Genomic DNA, 25,000 nt, shown 5'->3' on the forward strand with positions numbered 1-25,000 from the left:
CCCTCTCGCCTCCCTCTCCCCTCACCCCCCCCTCTCCTCCTCTTGCTTCCTTCCTCAGTCCTCATTTCTTTTTTTTATTATTATTTTTTGTCTATTCTTTTGAGCGTTTTCATGAAAACGGGTTTATAATTATGTTATTGATACTTTTTTTTCGATGTTGTTATTGTAACTGTATTTTTTTCATGTCTCTTTGGTGGGTTAGGAATCTGAAGCTTTGCGTTTCAAAAAAGATACATAAACAAGAAAAAGAAGAAGAAGAAGAAGAAATGGAAGAAGAAGAAGAAGAAGAAGAAGAAGAAGAAGAAGAAGAAGAAGAAGAAGAAGAAGAAGAAGAAGAAGAAGAAGAAGAAGGAGAAGAAGAAGAAGAAGAAGAAAAGAAAGAAAAGAAAGATGAAAAACCACCTCCACAAACAGAAACACCCAACAACTCCCTCGTGACCCCCCCCCCCCCACCAACCCCTGGCGTCCCAAACCCCGCACTCCCCTCCAAGCCCGAAGCCCAAGCCCGAAACCCGAAGCCAAAGCCCAAAGCCCGAATCCCGAAGCCCTTAACCCAAGCCCAAAGCCGAAGCCAAAGCCCGAAGCCCGAAGCCAAAGCCAAAGCCCGAAGCCAAAGCCCGACGCCAGGCGGACGAGGATCAGCAACAGGCCGAGAGGGAGCCCCATGGTCGTGAGAACAGCCCTCTCTCCCCGCCGCGCCACGGACCGGTTGTTGGCGCTGGCCTTGGAGCCCGTTCGCTCGGATCCGTTAGCCGAAGGTCGCCCGCCCGCCCGCCCGCCTGCCGACCAGCCCGCCCGCCCGCCCGCGCCCGCACGCCCCCGTCCGGCTCTCTCGGTTCCCGCGGGGGAGAGTCTGCCCGCCCGTCTGTCGCTGGTTCTGGATCTCCGTTTATCTGTCTGTCTGTCTGGTTCTCTGTCTGTCTAGGGCTGTGTGTGGGCTTCTGTCTGTTTGTCTGTTGCTGTTTCTGGGTCTCTGTCTGTCTGTCTGTCTGTCGCTAGTTCTGGATCTCCGTTTGTCTGTCGCTGTTTCGGGGACTGTCTGTCTGTCTGTCTGTCTGTCTGGCGCTGGTTGTGGGTCTCTGTCTGTCTGTCTGGCGCTGGTTCTGGATCTCCGTTTGTCTGTCGCTGTTTCGGGGACTGTCTGTCTGTCTGTCTGTCTGTCTGTCGCTGTTTCTGGGTCTCTGTCTGTCTGTCTGTCGCTAGTTCTAGATCTCCGTTTGTCTGTCGCTGTTTCGGGGTCTCTGTCTGTCTGTCTGTCGCCGGGTGTGCGCCTCTGTCTGTTTGTCTGTCGCTGGTTGTGGGTCTCTATATGTCTGTCTGTCTGGCGCTGGTTCTGGATCTCCGTTTGTCTGTCGCTATTTCGGGGACTCTGTCTGTCTGTCTGTCTGGCGCTGGCTCTCGGTTCGTTTGTTTTTTGCTCTGTGTGTCTGTACGTGGGCCTGCTTCCCTGTCTGTCTTGCTATCTCTCGATCTCTCTGTCTGTCTATTTGTCTGTTTGAATGCTTGTCTGTCTGTCTTTCAGTCTCTGTCTGCCTATGTCTTGGATCTCGGTCTTAAGAGAGTCTATCACTGATTCTCGGTCTGTCTCTGTCTGGGTGTGTCTGTCTTTGTCTTGTGAGAAACAGTCTGCCACTCTGTGTGTATGTCTACCTTTCGTTTCTCTCTCTCTCTTGTTCTCTTTCTACTGGCCTGTCCTTCGATTCCAGTCTCTCTCTCTCTCTCTCTTTCTCTCTCTCTCTCTCTCTCTCTCTCTCTCTCTCTTTCTCTCTCTCTCTCTCTTTCGCCCCCCCCTCTCTCTCTTTCTCTCTCTCTGTTCATCTATATCTCTCTCTGTTCTTCCCTCTCCCTCTCTCTCTTTCTCTCTCTGTTCATCTATCTCTCTCTCTGTTCATCTCTCTCTCTCTTTCTCTCTCTCTCTCTCTCTCTCTCTGTTCATCTCTCTCTCTCTCTATCTCCCTCCCTTCTTCCCTCTGTCTGTCTCATATACGCCTCCTCCTTATATTTTTTTTCTCAATATCTAATTTATCTTCCTGTCTCCTTCTTTCTCTCATTTACCATTTTGCTTATTCCATTCCATTCCATTTTCCTGTTTTCTTTATTCCTCATTTCGTTATTTCAGTTTCCTTTTCTGTCCTTCCTTCCTGCCTATTGCTCTGCCTCGTTTATCTTCCATGTTTTCTCTCTCTTTCTTGTTTTTATTCAATAATCTCCTCTTCTCTTCTTTCCCTCCACTTCTTTCTCCATTCTTGTTCTTCCTTTCTGTATTCCATTCTCTCTTTTTCTCCTCTCTTTCTTCTCCTTTTCCTGCTTCCCTTTTCTTGACGCTTCTCTCTCTCTTTTCCTTTCGCCCTCCTCCCCATCTCCCTTTTTCTCTTTGTCTGTCTGTGTCTCTCAATCACTCTCTTTTTCTTGCTCTCTGTCTGTCTGTCTGTCTCTCTCTCTCTCTATTCCCCCTCTCTCATTCCATCCCTCCCTCCCTTCCTCCTTCTCTCTCTCTCTCCCTCCCTTGCTTCTTCTCTCTCTCTCTCTCTTTCCCATCCTTCTTCTCTCCCTCCCTCCTTCCCTCCTCTCTCTCCATCCCTTCCTCCTCTCTCTCTCCCTCCCTCCCTTCCTCCTTCTCTCTCTTCCTCCCTCTCTCCTTTCCTCCTCTCTCTCCATCCCTTCCTCCTCTCTCTCTCTCCCTCCATCCCTCCTTCTCTCTCTCTCCTTCCCTCCTCTCTCCCCATCCTACCTCCTCTCTCTTCCACCATCTCCCTCTTTCTCTCTCTCTCCCTCCCTCCTTCCCTTCCTCCTCTCTCTCTCCCTCCATCCCTCCTTCTCTCTCTCTCCTTCCCTCCTCTCTCTCCATCCTACCTCCTCTCTCTCCCACCATCTCCGTCCTTCTCTCTCTCTCCCTCCCTCCTTCCCTTCCTCTTCTCTCTCTCCCTCCATCCCTCCTTCTCTCTCTCTCCTTCCCTCCTCTCTCTCCATCCTACCTCCCTCAATAAAAACAAAACAAAAAACAAAAACAAAAACACACAGACAACGATAAAAAGATGAAAGCTATGTTGTTTACTCTTTTGTGGCATCTCGGTAACCTTAAATCATAATTGGCAACTTTCAGACGAGCAAGTTGTGGTTGCCGATTGCCTTTATAGAAATAATTTTAGTATCATTATCATTGATATCATTCATCATTGTTATCATCATTCTCATTATCACTAACATAAGTGCCATTGTTATTTCTTCTTATTATTATTATCATTATTTTTATTATCATTATCATCTTTATTATTTTTGCTATATTGTGTTACTGTTGTAATCTTTTTAATCATTACTATTACTATTATTATTACAGCCGTCATAGTAATTATGTTTACCAGAATGCTTATCGCCGTCATTATCAGTGTTATTATTGTTAGCATTATTATGGTTATTGTTGTTAACGTTATGATAATAATCATTGTCGTTGTTATTTTGGTCATTCTTATTATTTTCATAATTATTTTCATTAGCATCTACATGATTATTATCATTATTACTATTGTTATTATTATTATCATCATCATCATCATCATCATTAATGGTAATCATCATCATCATCATCATTATTTTTATTGTTATTACTATGTCAATTATTATTCTCCATATTATCTTTATCATCATCACCACCGTTATCATTTTTCTTATTATTGTTATTATAATTATCATCACCATTATTATTAAAATGATAATTATCATAATTCTCATTATCATTATTATCATTAGTAGTAGTAGTAGTATTGTAATTATCAGTATTAGTGATTATGATGATGATGATAGTAAAAATGGTGATAAGAAAATGACAATGATAATAGTGATTATATACTATCATTTTTGTTATTTTTATTATGGCTCTTATTATTATCATTTTTATCGATATCATTATCATTCATGTTATTATCACTATAGCTTTTCTTATTTTCTTATCATTAAAGTTATCATTATCATTATCATTATCATCTTTAGTATTATTGTCATCACTAATATTATTATTATCATTATCACTATTATTATTAATACCTTCATTATCACTATCATAATTATCATTATTACTATCATTATCATTATTATTATATTTATTATTGTCATTATCACTGTTATCATTATTATTGTTATTGATATTATTATTATTATTATTATTATTACTATTATTATTATTACTATGATTATCATTGATATTATCGTTAATATTATCATCATTTTATTTGTTTAGTTATTCCTTTATTATCATTATTACAATTATCATCCTGATCATTATCAGTAATCTTTTTGATCATTATTATCATTATGTTATCATCATCATTTCTACAGTTACTATAATGAATTTTCATTATCATCACTATTATTGCTGTCAATGTTCCTATTACTAAAGTATTATTCATATTATCTTGGTATTGTTATCATTATTATCATTATTGTTATCATTAATATCATGATTATTATCATTATGATTGTTATCATCATTATCACTATTATCATTATTTGTATTAGCAGTAGTAGTAGCATCATTATTACTATCGCTATTATTATACCATAATTATCAATATCATTATTGTATTTTCATTATCATTATCGTTATTATTTTTGTTATCGTCATTACTAATAGTGCTATTATCATTGTTATTATTATCACTTTTAATGTTATCATTATCATCATGATCATTATTATCATCATCATTATTATCATCGTAATCATCAACAGTTGTAGTAGTAGCAGTTGTATTGGTGATAGTAATGCAGTATTAGCAATCATTGTAGCTGTAGTTGCAGTTAGATTAGCAGTAGCTGGAGCAACATAATTTTATCACTATCATCATTATCATTATTTTCATTATTGCCGCTAATACTGTCTTCAGTTTTCCGTCAGTTCATATCATTGGTAAATTACAAAAATATTGAAAATGTGTCACCATTACAATGATTGATAACAAGTAAAAAGGGGAAACTATTACACACACACACACACACATACACACACACACACACACACACACACACACACACACTCACGCACACACACACACACACACATACACACACACACACTCAGACATACACGCACGCACATACACACACAAATAAAACAAAAATAATAAGCAAAAAACAAAAACAAAAAACAAACAAGGCCAGACAGACAAATATGGAGATGTAGACAGAGAGTCTTCAAAACAAACAAACAAATAAAGAGGGAAACTAAGATAGGTAATCATATAAACTTATCTTGCTAATTAGTTAAATACACAGACAGTTAGACAGAAAAAAATAAAGAAAATGATGGAACAGGTAGATATAACAAAGATATATCATAGTCATAAGTTTATATCAAAGCTTAGTGAAAACCAAAATTAGAACTTGAATTAGCCTTAAAACTGACAAAAGAAAGAAGAGATAACGAACAGGTGAAACTTTTTCTTTGCCCAAAAAAAGCGTTGAAGAAGAAGAAGAAGAAGAAGAAGAAGAAGAAGAAGAAGAGAGAGAGAGAGAGAGAGAGAGAGAGAGAGAGAGAGAGAGAGAGAGAGAGAGAGAGAGAGAGAGAGAGAGAGAGAGAGAGAGAGAGACAGAGAGAGACAGAGAGAGAGAGAGAAAGAAAGAAAGAAAGAAAGAGAGAGAGAGAGACAGACAGACAGAGAGAGAGAGACAGAGAGAGAGAGAGAGAGAGAGACGGGGATAAAGAAGCAAACAGAGAGAGACCAGATAATAGTGCCGACTCATCTCGCATCAATGTGAGCTAAATGTGTCGACGATGATTGTGGATCCGCTCACTGATCCCAACACTTGCAGCCAGTTGGACGAGAGATTGGTGCCGTTCTCTGCAAAACATGTAGTGGTGGTAGACAGATAGACAGAGAGTGAGAGAAAGGAATGGATAAAGGGGCAGAGAATGAGAAACAAGCCGAGAAGAATGTTCTATCTAAATTCTAGAGAGAGAGAGAGAGGGAGAGGGAGAAGGAGAGGGAAAGGGAAAGGGAGAGGGAGAGGGAGATTGAGAGAGAGAAGGGGAGGGAGAGAGAGAGAGAGAGAGAGAGAGAGAGAGAGAGAGAGAGAGAGAGAGAGAGAGAGAGAGAGAGAGAGAGAGAGAGAGAGAGAGAGAGAGAGAGAGAGAGAGAGAGAAAGAGAGAGAAGGAGAGAGAGAGAGAGAGAACGAAAGAAAGAGAGAGAGAGAGAACGAAAGAAAGAGAGAGAGAGAGATGCTATACGTGGTTTAGTCATTATGCCTGGTCTCTCTTCCTTCCTCGATTTCTTCCATCCTATGCACTATTTCAACGTCACTCCCCTTCTCTTTCTTTGTCCTTTCCATCTCCACCCTAATTAGAATTTTATCGTTATATTACATGTTGTCCCATTTATATATTTTTTTTGTTTCATTTCTTTTTGTCTGTTTTTGCAGGTCTGTCCTTGAGCTTTACGTCTGGGATGCGTCCGAACACATGCATCGCTCATGGTGAAGGCGTCCGAACACGTGGGATTGACTCGAAGTCGTGTCAGTGTCAGTTTCCGCAGACAGTGAAGGGCAACGCCCAGTTTTTTGTATGTGTCTTTTTACCTTTGGTTTACGAAAAAAAAAAAAAAAATGAAGGAAAAAAGAAGAAAAAAATATATACGCTAACTTTGTTCTCTCTCCGTCTCGCCATATGAAGAATTCTATTCTTTTTAAACTTGCAAGAAGAAGATGAAGAAAAAAAATAAAAAATAAAAAATACATCTCAGCTCTTCATGACAGATCGAAGCACCAAGCATCAATTCCTTGAATCATAATCAGTTTACAAAGAAATGTCTTCGGCGTTCCCATTCTTCTCCTCGACTGAAATTAGCCTTAATCTTCCAGATCTCGCGGCGCCGGAATGACAACGACGCCATTGGCTGCGGCGACGAGGAATTCTGATTGGTCACGGATGAGAGGATGGCGTCTATTGGCTGGCATTAAAAAAGAAAGAAGCCTTGTGATTGGACAGCTGATGAGGTGAGGAAACTCGGATTGGCCGAGAGGAATCTGTACCGTTAATTTACGAACCAAACGGACTTCACTTTGGTAATGAAAGGCTGATTTTGAATGGATATTCAAATTAAACTCGCGTCTTCTGCACGCATTAGGATAAACTCAGCATCACCATAAAACACTACTATTAAAAGACTTGAGCAATATAAGATCAATTATAAAAGGATTGAAGAGATATTTAACGATATTTCAGAAGAACTTCGCGAGGGCGGTCGACGACGGGAGCTCGACACCCTGACCCTGATTTAACCTGTTTGAACTCCATTAAGAAGCGATTATAAAAACGTTAATTAGACTTTACTTAAAGATTTATTGAATTCTTATGTCTGATTTACTGGATAAGGAATTTGATGGTCCTTATTCTTTCTTCTTTTAATCGTTCATACTGTTGAAGATTTCCTTTTTCTGTTGGCTGCATAACTCGTTTGTTAGACTGGCTGTGTATTCCTTTTTAGACTAATTGTTTTAGAGTGTATTTTTTCTTTCAATGTTGGAAGTTGTTTTGTAAATATTAATTTTGCTGCAATTTCTTTGTCATTTTGATTTTTTCTCTTCTTGTGAGCATTTACTTTTTTTTCTTAATTACTTCTATCTTTTTCTTATCAATTTTCACCTTCGACTTATCAACTGTTTCAAAAGCCTGTTAATGAACTGATGAAATCATTTAGTATATCGCAAACATATGTATATATATATATTTATCTTTCTCTCTCCATCACTATCTCTCTCTCTCTCTCTCCTTCATACAACTATTATTTTCTTCTATTTCGTTTTCCCTCTGTCTGTCACCCCCAACCTCTATTTCCTTTCTGTCTGTCTTGCTCTCTCTCTCCTTTTGCTGTCTGCTTGCCTCGCTCTTTTATTATTACGCTCTCTCCCTCTCTTTCTTTCTCATTTATCTCACAGTGTCTCTCTTTTATCCTTTCTCTCTGCCTCGTTCTATAACTCTATATGTTCCTCTCCTTCTCTATGCCTGTTTAATTGCCATATCTTCCACTGTTCTTTTTTTTATTTCTCTCGTTCTGCACGTATGTCTCACATCCTCGCATTCTTTCTCTCTTTCTCCTTCTCTCGTCCTTTCTCTAACTCTCCCATCTCCATGCTCTTTTGATTTCTCTTCCTGTCTGTATATTTTTTTTCCATCTTTACCCTCACTTCTTGCCCCCCTCTCCCCCCCTTCTCTCTTTCTCCCACCTCCCTTTCTCCTTTTTTTTTCTCTCTGTATCGAACATTTTCACTCTCGATAAATTCTTATCTACCTTCACACATTCTTTATATTCCACGAGTGCTTTTTTCTGACTTTATTTCCTCTCATTCATCTCTTCTTTCCACCTTGTACTTGAAGCGGATCTAATTCTTGTGTATATATTTATAATCGATAACATTTTTGCATGACACAGTGACCGGTTTTGCATGATTTGCTCAGTCATATTCAAACTTCTGCAAGCAGGTAAGCTAAATAATTTAGACAAATGTTCATAGAAACATAAACAATCAATGTTTTTTCACAATGCCAAGAAAGAAAGAAGAAAAGAGAGAAGGAAAGGAAGAAGACGGTAAGTTCAAACGGACCAAAAGTTCACTCTCACCGTCCTCCAGTTCGGGAAATCGTCCCTGTTCAAAAAGTAAGGTCTCAAGCGCTTCAAATGCAGCTTCTGAACACTTGCATGACACCGTACATATGGCTGAGGTTCATCGTGAGGATATTCGGTATCTCGTGCATGCATTTGTGGTCTCAGTTGAAAGGCATAACGTTTGTTTTATTTTCGTGGCGTCCATCTTGGAAAACACGCGTGTGAATAGGTCTTAGGAGGCCATCTTGGAACACCCAGATAGGAGCGTCTCTTGACGGCCATGTTGGAACACCCGAACACAGGAATCTCTAAGCAGTCATCTGGAAATACGAAAACGGGAACACGAAGTCATGACCAATATCATGGAACACTTGAACAGGTATGAGCTCATGGCGGTTCCCTCGGGAAACCAACACATGCTACTTTTTGATACCCTTATGGATAAATTTCTTCCTGGATCAGAAATAGGTTCCTTTTGATATCCATCTTGCAACATCCTTATGGTTCATCCAACAGTCATCCTAGAACTCCCACATGAGAGTCATCTTAGGAAGTCGGCGGCATCCATCCTTCACAAAAGACCTGCCAAGCACTCACTCATTGGAACACCTGATATTCCTTTCCTGGAACAGACAGCCCATTGCACCCATCATCCAGGATTAACCCTATTCGCCTGTTCATCATGGAACACCTAAACAAACCCATCCACTCGGGAACAGCTGTATCCAACTGCCACCCAAACAGACCATCTATCTAGACCTTGGAACACCCATCCAACCCCCATCCATTCACCCTTTTGGAACATCCAGGCAACCCTGTGCATCCGCCATCTTGGAACACCCTCCGACCCACATGGCGGCCATCTTGGAACACCCACGACGCGAGAGTGAGTGCCTCATGGTCAGACTTCATGTTGGTAACTCCACCACCGTTGGCTTGTGGTTAGTAATTGGTCAACGGTTGTGGAGTACCTTCGTGAAGCTTACCAAATGCAGCGAGTTTTGCTTATGAAGCTTTTTTTCCGAGTGGCGAAGCTTAAAGACGAAAGCTTATGGCACCCACAGGCATTTGAATTAAAAACAGAAAAGAAGAGAAGGCCAGAAAACAGAAAGAAATAGGAGGGACAAGAGAAAGATAAAAAGGAAAACAAAACATACGTGGTGAACCTTTTCCTATACAACTTGGCGAGGCGAGGAAGCTTAAGAACACGGAGCTCAAGCTTACAAGTGAAGCATGGCTGATTGCAGAAGCTTTATACACGTAGGAAAAAGTACAAAAGACTCTAAAAGCTTTGATGCCTCCCGCTTGCATGTGAAAATAATTTTCCTTTTTTTCAGTTATGTGTTTATGTTTTTTTTTTTTTTTTTTTTTTTTTTTTTACTGCCATCATTATCACTGGAAATATTAGTTGTTGTACCGTGAATACTTTAATTTTGTGTTTGCATTACTTCGTTTTAGTCTTTTATAAACTAGTATTGCCATTGTTAATTATTGTCAGCAATGTTGTTCTTGTTGCAGATATCACAATCATCCTGTTTGTCTTTTTGAGATTTTCAGTATTAATATGATTCACCTCCTCTTCTATTCACCTTTTTCTTCACTCTATTTTGGCTTATTTCCCTCCTCCTTCACCTTTTCCATTTCTTATTCGTTTTAATTCCTCGCCTACTCTACTTTCTCCTTCACTTCTTCTTGTATTTCCGTCTTATCTTTCTTTCTCCTTTTCTACTTTCTGTTCTTCATCTTCTTTCTCTCTCTTTTCTATCTCCTCCTCTCCGCCTTGTCTTTCCTTCTCCCTCGTCTTTCTCGACCTCCCGCCTTTCTTCCCTTCCCTTCTTCCTCCCCAATCTCCTCCTCCCTCTTCTTCCATTTTTCCTTCTTCCACTCCTCCTGTATTTATTTCCTCCTCTCCCTCTCCTCCTCTTTATCGTACACCTCATTCTTCCCTATTGTTTCTCTTCATCTCTTTCTTCCCCATCATCATTATCATCATTACTGTATTGCACCTAAAGTCTCGCTATGCACTGAATTGCGAACCAACTTCACGAAAACTGTACTTGCAAACCTCTGCAACATGGTGCAATGGTCACGTGATGCAGAGGAGTCTCCAGTAGGCCTAAGGAAATCAGGCCTAGTCGTGGACTCCGCTCTGGACGGTGAGTTGGCTTCCTTATTTTTTTGTTTGTTTATTATTTATTTATTTATTTTTTATCTATTTATTTATTTATTATTTATGTTGTTGTTGTCGTTGATGCTGTTAATTTTATCATTAGCCTTATCGTTTTTGTTGCTGTTTCTTAACAATATAATTGTTATATAATAGATCGTCACCATCATCATTATTATGAATATAATCATTATTTATGTATACACATATATACATACATGTATATATATGAATATGTATATATATACACATACATATGTATATACATATACATATATACATATGCTTATACATATATTTACACATACACACACACACATACACACACACACACACACACACACACACACACACATACACACACACACATACACACTCACACACACACACACACACACACACACACACACACACACACACACACACACACACACACACACACATATATATATATATATATATATATATATATATATATATATATATGTATGTATGTTTCTATGCATATATCTATACATATATATGTATATACGCACACACTTTATATATATATATATATATATATATATATATATATATATATATATATATATATATATATATATGTATATATATATATATGTATATATATATATATATATATTTATACATATGCAAATATATATATATGCATATATTTATACGCACACATATACGTACACATTATCTTATTTTGAATGACATTTCTGTTGCTGTATTTCCCTTTGAAAGGAAAACAAAGTTGGATAACTATCTCTAAAATATTGTTTTGACTAAGAAATAACCCCCCCCCCCAAAAAAAAAAAAAAAAAAAATGGGAGTGTAAAGATGATAACAAAATGCTACTTTTCAGAAACTGTCACTTGAACCACGGTCACGTCCGGGAAGAACCAGAGCCTGCGAACCCCCGGCAGGAGAGTCGAACCGCAGGAGGTGGAGAGAGGGTTTAGGGGATTCCCCGCAGCGCCAGGAGAACCGGTTCTGAGAAACACGATCCTGTGGACAACCCGAACCGATTTGTAGAACCAAGGCTTGTAGACCAAACGGAACCGATTCGTAGAAATAGGGTTTTTATATCCATCACAATCGATTTTTTGGAACCAGGAACTGTGGGCCAACCAGAACCGATTTGTGGAACAAGGGATTATAGACCAACCAGATCTGATTCTGTGGAACCAGGGTTTGCATGTCAACCAGAACCAACTTACTGGCTCAGATTTATAAGGCGAAGAGAACCGATTTCAAGAAACCAGGCGCCCAAATACTCCACTTTATACCAAGGGAACCATTCTTGCTGAACCGCTATTTATGAAACTAGGCTTGAGAGAACAGGCCAGAACCAAAATGAAAACCGATTTTCTAGAATCTTCTGAATCACTCTGGACCCCCTACCCACCTACCACCCTACACTCCCTTATTTGCTCCCCCCTCAAAAAAGGCAAGAGATAAGTGTCCTGTACCTTGAAAATGAATATATAAATTTAAAAATAAATAATTACAAAGTGCAGTTCAAATGTGATTGCTCCTAGAACTTGGATTATAAAACTGCAAAGGGTAATATGATAAAAAGTTGAAATACAATAAACAAGAAAATATACAAAAAGAAAGAAAAGACATCCACATTTTATGCAAAGAGCGACATCATGATTTTGACCTGTGCCTCACCTATTTAATCAAATATATATTTCCATATATACATTCTATATGTAATTAGATGTAAAATATTTGTAAGATATCTAACTCAATTATTTATTTTTACAGATTAAATTTAAAGTATTTCTAATGATAATTCGTATAGATTTAATATTTACATAATTGTAAGTATAATCTTAGATAAGAAGGAAATCATCCTGCAAAGCCGTATAAAAAGAAACAAAAAGAAACAAAAAGAAAAGAAAAAAAAGACTGATATATTCATGATAAAAAAAATAAAAATGGCAAAATTTAAAATATATGTTTTATTTCCTGTCCATAGATGCTCGAATAACCATCATGATAACGATGAAGACTACCAATTATTGTAGAAAAACTTATAACATATCTAATTAATATTGATACTGAAACAAAGTATTGATGATACTAATGAATATAATGATCGTGCAAATAATGACGATGAATATGATGCAGAAAAAGAAATGCCTATAACATTAATAATGAATATAAACATACTGATAATAGCTACAAGGAAAATATTCTAGAGATATGAAATTTCAGGAAATAGCAACAGTATGGAAATAATCAATAATCATAATATATATATATCAATAGTGATGATAATGACAGAAGTAATCATGCTTATACTTATAAAAATAGTAGTGATAAGACAAGCTGACAATCATCATTATTGTATTTTTTTTTTAGCAAGATTTACAGTAATGATAATAATGATAACAATTAGAGTAATATCGATAACAGTCACGAGAATGATAATAATAGACGTATTGCAAAGTTATGGGCTGAAAGTACTTTAAGAAACGCTAAAAGATTAATAAAAATGACAAACCGACACACCAGCAGCACATGTAACGGAATACACACAAAGAAAGGGAAACAGCAATACAAAACGGATATTAGATTCCTATCACCCAACTTATAACGTATAACCCCTTTTAAAATCAAAGTCAAGTGTTTCTTTAACGTCTCTCACGTTTTCTTTCACAGGGATCTTTGCCTATACATTGTATTTTTTCACTATAACTTGTAGACACTGGTATACTGTTGTTACACCAACTATTTTAAGCCAATCATCTGCTTTAAACACCTTGCCATGCCCGACCAAAGGGAGACGAACTATTGGGGTGTTTCACTAATACTAACTGGTTATTCGTTTTTATTGGTATGTTATAAAAACTATAGCAAATATGGCTGGCTGGGGCTTGACAATAAAAAACAATTTATTGATTAAAACTGATTTTAAAAAATAAAACAAGAACACAAGTTAAAACAAAGGCAAATTAAACAAAGGTAATGTTTGTCAAAGCAAAATTTTAAAACGGAATATAAAAACCTAAAATGACAATAAAATCGTGACATAAAATGACAATACTAATACTGAACACAAAATGGCAGAACTAAAACTGAACACAAAATGTCAAAACTAAAATTGAACACAAAATGGCAAAGCTAAAATTGAACACAAAATGACAAAACTAAAATTGAGCATAAAAAGAAAACGGTCCAGTAAAACAAATTCAGTATCTATAAAAACAAAACACTTTCCATTCCTTAAGTCCTATAGCCCAAAACAACACTAATTAACTTTTAAAACGACGAAGGAAAAAAGTGGGTCTTGCAATGTACACCCAGAGGCTGAGGCACTCACAGGGTAACTAACAAGGTTCCAACGGTGAGGTCGTGGACGTAAACAAGGGTAATCGTTAAAGGCGATTGCTTAGGCAATGGTTCTCAATGATGTTAAAAATAAATTATGAAAAGTCTGAATACTGCTCTGTTTACTGAACCATTTAAAATTAAAATATAGATCAAATAAACTGAATCACTCAGTAAAACACACGAACATGAAAAGGGCTAAACACGTAACTGAATGATAAAATCAAGTAAAACCAATTAAAATAAAAGGCATTAATATAAAACCATGGATAAGATCATAAGATTCGAACTTAAAACATTCATAAAAAGGAGCTTTAAAAATACCAAAAATAAAAAGACAAGAATAAGGATAAAACAAGGATAAAACACGCACACAACAACTTTTACGGGAAGGCAAATCGACTCACTACACTATTACGTCATCCGCCGTTTCAAGGTTGAAATTACGGAATATATTCACGCCATAACGTGTGCACAATGTTTCAACGAAACGACCACAATAGCAAATGACGCACCGAATCATGTCTGGTTTTCCTTTCGGTCTATTAAGTCTTCTACAACCCTGGGTGTCCAAGATAAAAAAGTCTTTTTCTTTTTTCTGTTCATTTAGGAACATGCAGCTTCGGCAAAATACATTAATGATTACATGATAATTTATGAAATATTCCATTTTTTCGTGATAACGTTCTTTTATTTGTAGTAGTAAAATGGGTAAGGAAACTGCTCTAACAACTATAAAGCCAATCTTTATTTCAATGACACTCAAATGCAAAAATGGCATTCACCAATTAATATCCATCGCGCAGTTTCCTCGGACAGCTCTTTGCTGCGTTGAATCGTGTTGGAGGGAAACATGTTTTCTTCAGGATGCTGTTCAAGAAGTCCGTAGAAAAGTATACTTGTTAATTTTGTAGTAAAGTAGTTGAGAAAAACTCAGCACATGATTCTTCTTTAATACACTGGTTCATATTTGATTTAAAACGCCAACTTGTGTAACCATGACCATATAATTTTTGTTTCACTAACCTGGAAATATGAGTTCCATGCCCCCAGCCTCTGAACTTCAAAGATTCCTCGTGGGATTATACTGGTTTATATATTCATTACTATAAGTTATTTCCTTTATCAGAATATTTGATCATTTATGTAAATGTATACAATTTCATTTTCATAATGAATAGCAAGTATAAAAATTCTAAGACGATCGATATTATTGCTGAACTTGTCCCTTCTGCGCATGTGCAGGATTAAAGAAAATGAGCTTAATATTAAAGCCTGGTCCAGTGGTGCATTAAAAGTTGATCCTGGACCCTGCCAACGGACATGCGCACTAGAGATCTCAATTAAACTTTAATACTGGATTAACTTTTATGGCACGTACAGAAGACGCCCATAAGTAAATCGACTCACTACACTATTACGTCATCCGCCGTTTCAAGGTTGAAATTACGGAATATATTCACGCCATAGCGTGTGCACAAAGTTTCAACGAAACGACCACAATAGCAAATGACGCACCGAATCATGTCTGGTTTTCCTTTCGGTCTATTAAGTCTTCTACAACATTTGGTGTCCAAGAGCTGTGGCTTCTTCATTACAGGATATAACAGGAGGATTAAGATAAAAAGTCTTTCTTTTCTTTTTTTCCGTTCATTTAGGAACATGCAGCTTCGGCAAAATACGTTAATGGCTGCTTTTCTAGCACGGTGATTGGCTTCGAGATCGGTACGTGATACGATCAAATTCAATAATGTAATTGAGAAGATGCAACTATAGGATCACCCGCAATCTTATGATGAATCATCATTAATGCCAATTTTTTATTCAACTGCAAAACTACAGGCACACGTAAATACCAGTAGAGTGTGAAGGTAAAGAATGACACAAAGTTTGCAGGAAATAGAAAATATAAAGAAGGCAAAGAAATACCCATAAAGCAAGACAGTTAAAACAGTAACAACGACGTTAAAACCGTTTAAAAATAATATTTCGTAAAGATGAGGATTGGGCACGGAGTTTTTTTTTTATATTTGCATCTTGTACTGTTACATTCGGTGATATGATCACTGACGAATAATCCTGTTATTAAAAGAATACTAATGATAATAAAGACAGATACATCATTAAATTGTAAACTGTAGATTCACCTCTCCCTTTTTTAGATACGTCAGGAGAATATCAAGAAATCCAAAAATGTACTGGATAACGGACTTATTTATTTATTTATTTATTTTTTTACGGCCGACAGCAAACAATAGGCAACAGGATAATCTCTTTTGCTTTCCTTAATAGTAAGATAAAACAGCTGGCGACCGCGGGGATTACAAAACCACTTAGTCAATGGCTTCTGTGTGTGTGTGTGGGGGGGGGGGGGACAAGACCGTTGAGGTGATTTCAACGCGCAAGAGAACGTTAACTCTGAGGAACAGCAAGACACCAATTTTGGAAATAATTTTTTCCCGATTTTCGTTTGTCTCGGAGGTTCGCAATCTCTTTGTTACCAACGGCTCTTTCTGTTTACATTAATTTCTCTAGTTTTTAGAAATTCAATTCCTTTTTTTTAGATCTTGATACCCAAACGAGCCGATTTTGTCGTCAGAAGATTTATCGGAAGTGATTTTTTTCTTATTACGCAGAAGTCAACGGTGACGTCACTTGTCTGAGCGAGGATATAGACATGGATATTTATTCTAGGATCTATTTTGAGGGAATTGGATCTTACTTTGACAAAAAATTGTCAATCACATTATAATTTCATAATTATGATATAAGAGTGCAATAACAGGTCTTGCATCTTGTTTGAGAGACCTTTAAATGCATTTTAACAAGAGATATCTTCTAAGAAATATCAAATAACTTTTATTCTAATAATGGTTGTTCATCAGGGACTTCATAGAAAGTAAGTTGAAATTACTATAGTTACCCATAAATCATAGCTAGTTTTCTTTGGTAATATATCGTTTTCTCTTTTGCAATTAGTAAGAGTGGCTATAATATTTTAGTATGTTGTAGATTTTTATACATAAATGTGTGTGTGTGTGTGTGTGTGTGTGCACGTGTATGCGGGTGAGTCTATGTGTGTGTGTATGTGTGTTTGTTTGTGTGCGTGTGTGTGTGTGTGTGTGTGTGTGTGTGTGTGTGTGTTTATGTGTGTGTGTGTGTGTGTGTGTGTGTTTGCAGAAGCTTCCTATTTACAATGAAACATGAGAGCTTTTAGAAAGAAATATCGATTATGATATTTCTTGTTATCACCATCTTCATTATATATTTCTATTAATGCTGATCCTGTTTTTATTATCGTTTACATAAGAATTATTATTCACCGTCGTCATGTTCTTGCAATTATATTCTTATCCTCACCATCATCATTACTTAAATGATAACAATAATTATCATCATCATTATCAGAGTGGGAGAGAGAACCAACGATCTATCAAATTAAAAAATACAGCAATCACAAACACACAAATTAAACACATTTAAATGATGAATTCATCACAAAACAAAACTGACCCAGTAGGTTATTATTCCCAAATACAATGATGATTAATATGCAAGATGTCTCGATATGTAAGCCATCTCCTCATGATTGATAAACCTTATCCAAAAGATGATTTAAAAGCAGCAAAATCAATAAAAAGGATGATAAACCTGATAAAAACGATGATACACCCTATATACTACCTTCAATCCTGGCACCCATGAAGTAAAAAAAAAAAAAAAAAAATATCTATATATATCTATATATAATATATAATATATATATATATATATATATATATATATATATATATATATATATATATATATATATATACATATACATACATACACACACACACACACACACTCATATATATATATATATATATATATATATATATATATATATATATATATATATATATATATATATATATATAATATTTATATACATACATACATACATACATATATATATATATATATATATATATATATATATATATATATATATATATATATATATATATATATATGTATATACATTTAAATAAAATATATATTCATCTAATATATATATATATATATATATATATATATATATATATATATATATATATATATATATATATATTCATACATACAGACACACACTCAGACACGGAGATACATACAGACACTCATACACATAGAGGAACACACTCGTACAGACAGATACGCATACACATACATGCACACATACATACAAACACATACACACACACAAACACATACACAGACAGACACAGAAACACACACAAACACACAGGCACACACACACGCAAAAAACACACATGCAAACACACGCACACAAACATAAACATACGCACAGACAAACATAACACACAAACGCACACGTACATACAAACACACACACACACACACAGACGCATCCAAACACACAGACACACAAGCACAGGCAGACAGATAGATAAACAGAGACACTCACACATAGACTCAGACACACACAAACACAAAGACACGCAGAAACACTCAAAAACACACACAAGTAGACAAAGAGACACCCAAACACACAAACGTAAACACACACACAAATACATAAAAACAGACGCAGGCACACACATATAGACACTATGACAAACGCACATAAAAACACACACACACAAACACAGACACAAAGACACGCACGAGCACATACATACACACATATATGGAGGAGAACCCCAAGCCGACCAAGAACGGCAATGTGGTCGTGGACGGGAACTAGCACGTGGTCGCCCTGGGCACTCCCGCCTCCTACGAGACCCTCCTCGAACAGGAACTCAAGAAGGACGGCCACGGCGAGCAGGCGCAGAAGCGGCAGCAGAAGGCCGAGCAGAAGAAGGCGTTCGTTGCAAAAACGGGCGAACTGCTGATTGGAGAGCCGGTGGTGGCAGGGCCTGGCCACATGAAGGCCGCCCTCGTCAAGCTCCTGACGCAGCAGCTGGCCAAGACCGCTACGGGCACAACCAGCCAGCCCGGGAAGTCGGGCTTGTGGGAGCTGGTGCAGGGCCTCCTTGCGGAGGAGTTCTACAGAGGGAGCAGCTGGGCCTCAAGCCCAAGAAGTACGTGGCCGACATGCAGATGCCCAAAGGTTGACAAGCCCCAGCAGGTCGGCAAGCCCCAGGAAATCGGGACGTACCTGCTGGTTGGCAAGCCCCAGTAGGTTGGCGAGCACCTGCAGATTGGCAAGCACCTGCAGGTCGGTAGGCACCTGCAGGTCGGCAAGCACCTGCAGGTTGGCAAGCACCTGCAGGTTGGCAAGCACCTGCAGGTTGGCAAGCACCTGCAGGTTGGCAAGCACCTGCAGGTTGGCAAGCACATACAGGTTGGAAGCCACCTGCAGGTTGGAAAGCACTTGTAGGTTGGCAAGCACCTGCAGGTTGGAAACCACCTGCAGGTTGGCAAGCACTTGCAGGTCGGCAAGCACCTGCAGGTTGGAAAGTACCTGCAGGTTGGCGAGCACCTGCAGGTTGGCGAGCACCTGCAGGTTGGCGAGCACCTGCAGGTTGGCGAGCACCTGCAGGTTGGCGAGCACCTGCAGGTTGGCGAGCACCTGCAGGTTGGCGAGCACCTGCAGGTTGGCGAGCACCTGCAGGTTGGCAAGCACCTGAAGATTGGCAAGTCCCAGCAGGTTGGCAAGCACCTGCAGGTAGGAAAGTACATGCAGGTTGGCGAGCACCTGCAGGTTGGCGAGCACCTGCAGGTTGGCGAGCACCTGCAGGTTCGCGAGCACCTGCAGGTTGGCGAGCACCTGCAGGTTGGCAAGCACCTGCAGGTTGTCGAGCACCTGCAGGTTGGCGAGCACCTGCAGGTTGGCAAGCACCTGCAGGTTGGCGAGCACCTGCAGGTTGGCAAGCACCTGCAGGTTGGCAAGCACCTGCAGTTTGGCAAGCACCTGTAGGTTGGCGGGCACCTGCAGGTTGGCGGGCACCTGCAGGTTGGCGAGCACCTGCAGGTTGGCGATCACCTGCAGGTTGGTAAGCACCAGCAGGTTGGTGAGCCCCAGCAGGTTGGCAAGTCCCAGCAGGTTGGCAAGCACCTGCAGGCTGGCAAGTCCCAGCAGGTTGGCAAGCACCTGCAGGTTGGCGAGCACCTGCAGGTTGGCGAGCACCTGCAGGTTGGCAAGCACCTGCAGGTTGGCAAGCACCTGTAGGTTGGCAAGTCCCAGCAGGTTGGCAAGCACCTGTAGGTTGGCAAGCACCTGCAGGTTGGAAAGCACCTGCAGGTTGGCAAGCACCTGCAGGTTGGCAAGCACCTGCAGGTTGGCATGCACCTGCAGGTTGGCGAGCACTTGCAGGTTGGCAAGCACCTGCAGGTTGGAAAGCACCTGCAGGTTGGCAAGTCCCAGCAGGTCGGCAAGCACCTGCAGGTTGGCGAGCACCTGCTGGTAGGCAATCACCTGCAGGTTGGCGAGCACCTGCAGGTTGGCGAGCACCTGCAGGTTGGCGAGTACCTGCAGGTTGGCAAGCACCTGCAGGTTGGCGAGCACCTGCAGGTTGGCGAACACCTGCAGGTTGGCGAGAACCTTAAGTTAGCGAGCACCTGCAGGTTGGCAAGTACCTACAAGTTGGCAAGCACCTGCAGGTTGGCGAGCACCTGCAGGTTGACAAGCACCTGCAGGTTGACAAGCACCTACAGGTTGGCAAGCACCTGCAGGTTGGCGAGCACCTGTAGGTTGGCAAGCATTTTGCAGGTTGGCGAGCACCTGCAGGTTGGCGAGCACCTGCAGTTTGGCGAGCACCTGCAGGTTGGCAAGTCCCAGCAGGTTGGCAAGCACCTGCAGGTTGGCAAGCACCTGCAGGTCGGCGAGCACCTGCAGGTTGGTAAGTCCCAGCAGGTTGGCAAGCACCTGCAGGTTGGCAAGTCCCAGCAGGTTGGCAAGCACCTGCAGGTTGGCAAAAACCTGCAGGTTGGCAAGCACGTGCAGATTGGCGAGCACCTGCAGGTTGGCGAGCACCTGCAGGTTGGCAAGCACCTGCAGGTTGGCAAGTCCCAGCAGGTAGGCAAGCACCTGCAGGTTGGGAAGTCCCAGCAGGTAGGCAAGCACCTGCAGGTTGGCGAGCACCTGCAGGTTGGCGAGCACCTGCAGGTTGGCAAGCACCAGCAGGTTGGTGAGCCCCAGCAGGTTGGCAAGTCCCAGCAGGTTGGCAAGCACCTGCAGGCTGGCAAGTCCCAGCAGGTTGGCGAGCACCTGCAGGTTGGCGAGCACCTGCAGGTTGGCGAGCACCTGCAGGTTGGCGAGCACCTGCAGGTTGGCGAGCACCTGCAGGTTGGCAAGCACCTGCAGGTTGGCAAGTCCCAGCAGGTTGGCAAGCACCTGCAGGTTGGCAAGCACCTGCAGGTTGGCAAGCACCTGCAGGTTGGCAAGCACCTGCAGGTTGGCAAGCACCTGCAGGTTGGCAAGCACCTGCAGGTTGGCAAGTCCCAGCAGGTCGGCAAGCACCTGCAGGTTGGCGAGCACCTGCAGGTCGGCAAGCACCTGCAGGTTGGCGAGCACCTGCAGGTTGGCAAGCACCTGCAGGTTGGCAAACACCTGCAGGTCGGCGAGCACCTGCAGGTTGGTTAGCACCTGCAGGTTGGAAACCACCTGCAGGTTGGCAAGTCCCAGCAGGTTGGCAAGCACCTGCAGGTTGGCAAGCACCTGCAGGTCGGCAAGTCCCAGCAGGTCGGCAAGCACCTGCAGGTTGGCGAGCACCTGCAGGTTGGCAAGCACCTGCAGGTCGACGAACACCTGCAGGTTGGCGAGCACCTGCAGGTTGGCAAGCACCTGCAGGTCGGCAAGCACCTGCAGGTCGGCAAGCACCTGCAGGTCGGAAGCACCTGCAGGTCGGCGAGCACCTGCAGGTTGGCAAGCACCTGCAGGTTGGCAAGTCCCAGCAGGTCGGCAAGCACCTGCAGGTTGGCGAGCACCTGCAGATCGGCAAGCACCTGCAGGTTGGCGAGCACCTGCAGGTTGGCGAGCACCTGCAGGTTGGCGAGCACCTGCAGGTTGGCGAGCACCTGCAGGTTGCTCGCCTGCAGGTTGGTTAGCACCTGCAGGTTGGCAAGCACCTGCAGGTTTGCAAGTCCCAGCAGGTTGGCAAGTCCCAGCAGGTTGGCAAGTCCCAGCAGGTTTGCAAGCACCTGCAGGTTGGCAAGCACCTGCAGGTTGGCGAGCACCTGCAGGTTGGCGAGCACCTGCAGGTTAGCGAGCACCTGCAGGTTGGCAAGCACCTGCAGGTTGGCAAGTCCCAGCAGGTTGGCAAGCACCTGCAGGTTGGCAAACACCTGCAGGTTGGCAAGCACCTGCAGATTGGCAAGCACCTGCAGGTTGGCGAGCACCTGCAGGTTGGCGAGTACCTGCAGGTTGGCAAGCACCTGCAGGTTGGCAAGTCCCAGCAGGTCGGCAAGCACCTGCAGGTTGGGAAGTCCCAGCAGGTAGGCAAGCACCTGCAGGTTGGCGAGCACCTGGAGGTTGGCGAGCACCTGCAGGTTGGCGAGCACCTGCAGGTTGGCGAGCACCTGCAGGTTGGTAAGCACCAGCAGGTTGGTGAGCCCCAGCAGGTTGGCAAGTCCCAGCAGGTTGGCAAGCACCTGCAGGCTGGCAAGTCCCAGCAGGTTGGCAAGCACCTGCAGGTTGGCGAGCACCTGCAGGTTGGCGAGCACCTGCAGGTTGGCGAGCACCTGCAGGTTGGCGAGCACCTGCAGGTTGGCAAGCACCTGCAGGTTGGTAAGCACCTGCAGGTTGGCAAGCACCTGCAGGTTGGCGAGCACCTGCAGGTCGGCAAGCACCTGCAGGTTGGCGAGCACCTGCAGGTTGACGAGCACCTGCAGGTTGGCAAACACCTGCAGGTCGGCGAGCACCTGCAGGTTGGTTAGCACTTGAAGGTTGGAAACCACCTGCAGGTTGGCAAGTCCCAGCAGGTTGGCAAGCACCTGCAGGTTGGCAAGCACCTGCAGGTCGGCAATTCCCAGCAGGTCGGCAAGCACCTGCAGGTTGGCGAGCACCTGCAGGTCGACGAACACCTGCAGGTTGGCGAGCACCTGCAGGTTGGCAAGCACCTGCAGGTCGGCAAGCACCTGCAGGTCGGCAAGCACCTGCAGGTCGGCGAGCACCTGCAGGTTGGCAAGCACCTGCAGGTTGGCAAGTCCCAGCAGGTCGGCAAGCACCTGCAGGTTGGCGAGCACCTGCAGATCGGCAAGCACCTGCAGGTTGGCGAGCACCTGCAGGTTGGCGAGCACCTGCAGGTTGGCAAGCACCTGCAGGTCCTGCAGGTTGGCAAGCACCTGTAGGTTGCCGAGCACCTGCAGGTTGGTGAGCACCTGCAGGTTGGCAAGTCCCAGCAGGTTGGCAAGTCCCAGCAGGTTGGCAAGCACCTGCAGGTTGGCAAGCACCTGCAGGTTGGCAAGCACCTGCAGGTTGGCAAGCACCTGCAGGTTGGCGAGCACCTGCAGGTTGGCAAGCACCTGCAGGTTGGCAAGTCCCAGCAGGTTGGCAAGCACCTGCAGGTTGGCAAGCACCTGCAGGTTGGCAAGCACCTGCAGGTTGGCAAGCACCTGCAGGTTGGCGAGCACCTGCAGGTTGGCGAGCACCTGCAGGTTGGCAAGCACCTGCAGGTTGGCGAGCACCTGCAGGTTGGCGAGCACCTGCAGGTTGGCGAGCACCTGCAGGTTGGCGAGCACCTGCAGGTTGGCAAGCACCTGCAGGTTGGCGAGCACCTGCAGGTTGGCAAGTCCCAGCAGGTTGGCAAGCACCTGCAGGTTGGCAAGTCCCAGCAGGTTGGCGAGCACCTGCAGGTTGGCGAGCACCTGCAGGTTGGCGAGCACCTGCAGGTTGGCGAGCACCTGCAGGTTGGCGAGCACCTGCAGGTTGGCAAGCACCTGCAGGTTGGCAAGCACCTGCAGGTTGGCAAGCACCTGCAGGTTGGCAAGCACCTGCAGGTTGGCAAGCACCTGCAGGTTGGCAAGTCCCAGCAGGTCGGCAAGCACCTGCAGGTTGGCGAGCACCTGCAGGTTGGCAAGCACCTGTAGGTTGGCGAGCACCTGCAGGTTGGCGAGCACCTGTAGGTTGGCGAGCACCTGCAGGTTGGCAAACACCTGCAGGTCGGCGAGCACCTGCAGGTTGGTTAGCACCTGCAGGTTGGAAACCACCTGCAGGTTGGCAAGTCCCAGCAGGTTGGCAAGCACCTGCAGGTTGGCAAGCACCTGCAGGTTGGCGAGCACCTGCAGGTCGGCAAGTTCCAGCAGGTCGGCGAGCACCTGCAGGTTGGCAAGCACCTGCAGGTCGACGAACACCTGCAGGTTGGCGAGCACCTGCAGGTTGGCAAGCACCTGCAGGTCGGCAAGCACCTGCAGGTCGGCGAGCACCTACAGGTTGGCAAGCACCTGCAGGTTGGCAAGTCCCAGCAGGTCGGCAAGCACCTGCAGGTTGGCGAGCACCTGCAGGTCGGCAAGCACCTGCAGGTTGGCGAGCACCTGCAGGTTGGCGAGCACCTGCAGGTTGGCAAGCACCTGCAGGTCGGCGAGCACCTGCAGGTTGGTTAGCACCTGCAGGTTGGCAAGCACCTGCAGGTTGGCAAGTCCCAGCAGGTTGGCAAGTCACAGCAGGTTGGCAAGTCCCAGCAGGTTGGCAAGTCCCAGCAGGTTGGCAAGCACCTGCAGGTTGGCAAGCACCTGCAGGTCGGCAAGTCACAGCAGGTCGGCAAGCACCTGCAGGTTGGCAAGCACCTGCAGGTTGGCAAGCCCTATCAGGTTGACAAGCACCTGCAGGTTGGCAAGCACCTGCAGGTTGGCGAGCAACTGCAGATTGGCGAGCACCTGCAGGTCGGCAAGCACCTGCAGGTCGGCAAGCACCTACAGGTTGGCGAGCACCTGCAAGTTGGCGAGCAC

At 43.0% G+C, this 25,000-nt stretch overlaps 1 protein-coding gene and 1 long non-coding RNA gene across 3 annotated transcripts in view; one reads left to right on the plus strand and one right to left on the minus strand.

The window, feature by feature from the left end:
• The window catches only part of LOC113806323 (uncharacterized), a 25,642-nt gene extending 12,915 nt beyond the window's left edge, over positions 1-12,727 (plus strand). Inside the window, exons 2-5 of one of the 2 annotated variants that reach the window (XR_003475787.2) lie at positions 6,410-6,549; positions 6,848-6,982; positions 7,212-10,748; positions 11,631-12,727. This is a non-coding gene — a long non-coding RNA (uncharacterized lncRNA). The remainder of the gene's footprint in view (positions 1-6,409; positions 6,550-6,847; positions 6,983-7,211; positions 10,749-11,630) is intronic. The other variant, XR_011399758.1, reaches the window with a different exon arrangement.
• Positions 12,728-16,667: 3,940 nt separating this feature from the next.
• The window catches only part of LOC138867242 (uncharacterized), a 10,391-nt gene continuing 2,058 nt past the window's right edge, over positions 16,668-25,000 (minus strand). The window contains exons 6-21 of the mRNA XM_070142134.1: positions 24,821-24,964; positions 24,137-24,478; positions 23,336-23,434; positions 22,886-23,137; positions 22,472-22,615; positions 22,079-22,183; positions 21,953-22,024; positions 21,594-21,845; positions 20,982-21,215; positions 20,697-20,873; positions 20,460-20,639; positions 19,956-20,171; positions 19,722-19,865; positions 19,272-19,559; positions 18,824-19,145; positions 16,668-16,828 (exon numbers count right to left, since the gene is read on the minus strand). Of these exons, the coding sequence (XP_069998235.1) occupies positions 16,668-16,828; positions 18,824-19,145; positions 19,272-19,559; positions 19,722-19,865; positions 19,956-20,171; positions 20,460-20,639; positions 20,697-20,873; positions 20,982-21,215; positions 21,594-21,845; positions 21,953-22,024; positions 22,079-22,183; positions 22,472-22,615; positions 22,886-23,137; positions 23,336-23,434; positions 24,137-24,478; positions 24,821-24,964 (3,132 nt within the window). The remainder of the gene's footprint in view (positions 16,829-18,823; positions 19,146-19,271; positions 19,560-19,721; positions 19,866-19,955; positions 20,172-20,459; positions 20,640-20,696; positions 20,874-20,981; positions 21,216-21,593; positions 21,846-21,952; positions 22,025-22,078; positions 22,184-22,471; positions 22,616-22,885; positions 23,138-23,335; positions 23,435-24,136; positions 24,479-24,820; positions 24,965-25,000) is intronic.

Source organism: Penaeus vannamei, chromosome 29 (genome assembly GCF_042767895.1).
Source record: "Penaeus vannamei isolate JL-2024 chromosome 29, ASM4276789v1, whole genome shotgun sequence".
NCBI classification, from domain to species: Eukaryota; Metazoa; Arthropoda; class Malacostraca; order Decapoda; family Penaeidae; genus Penaeus; species Penaeus vannamei.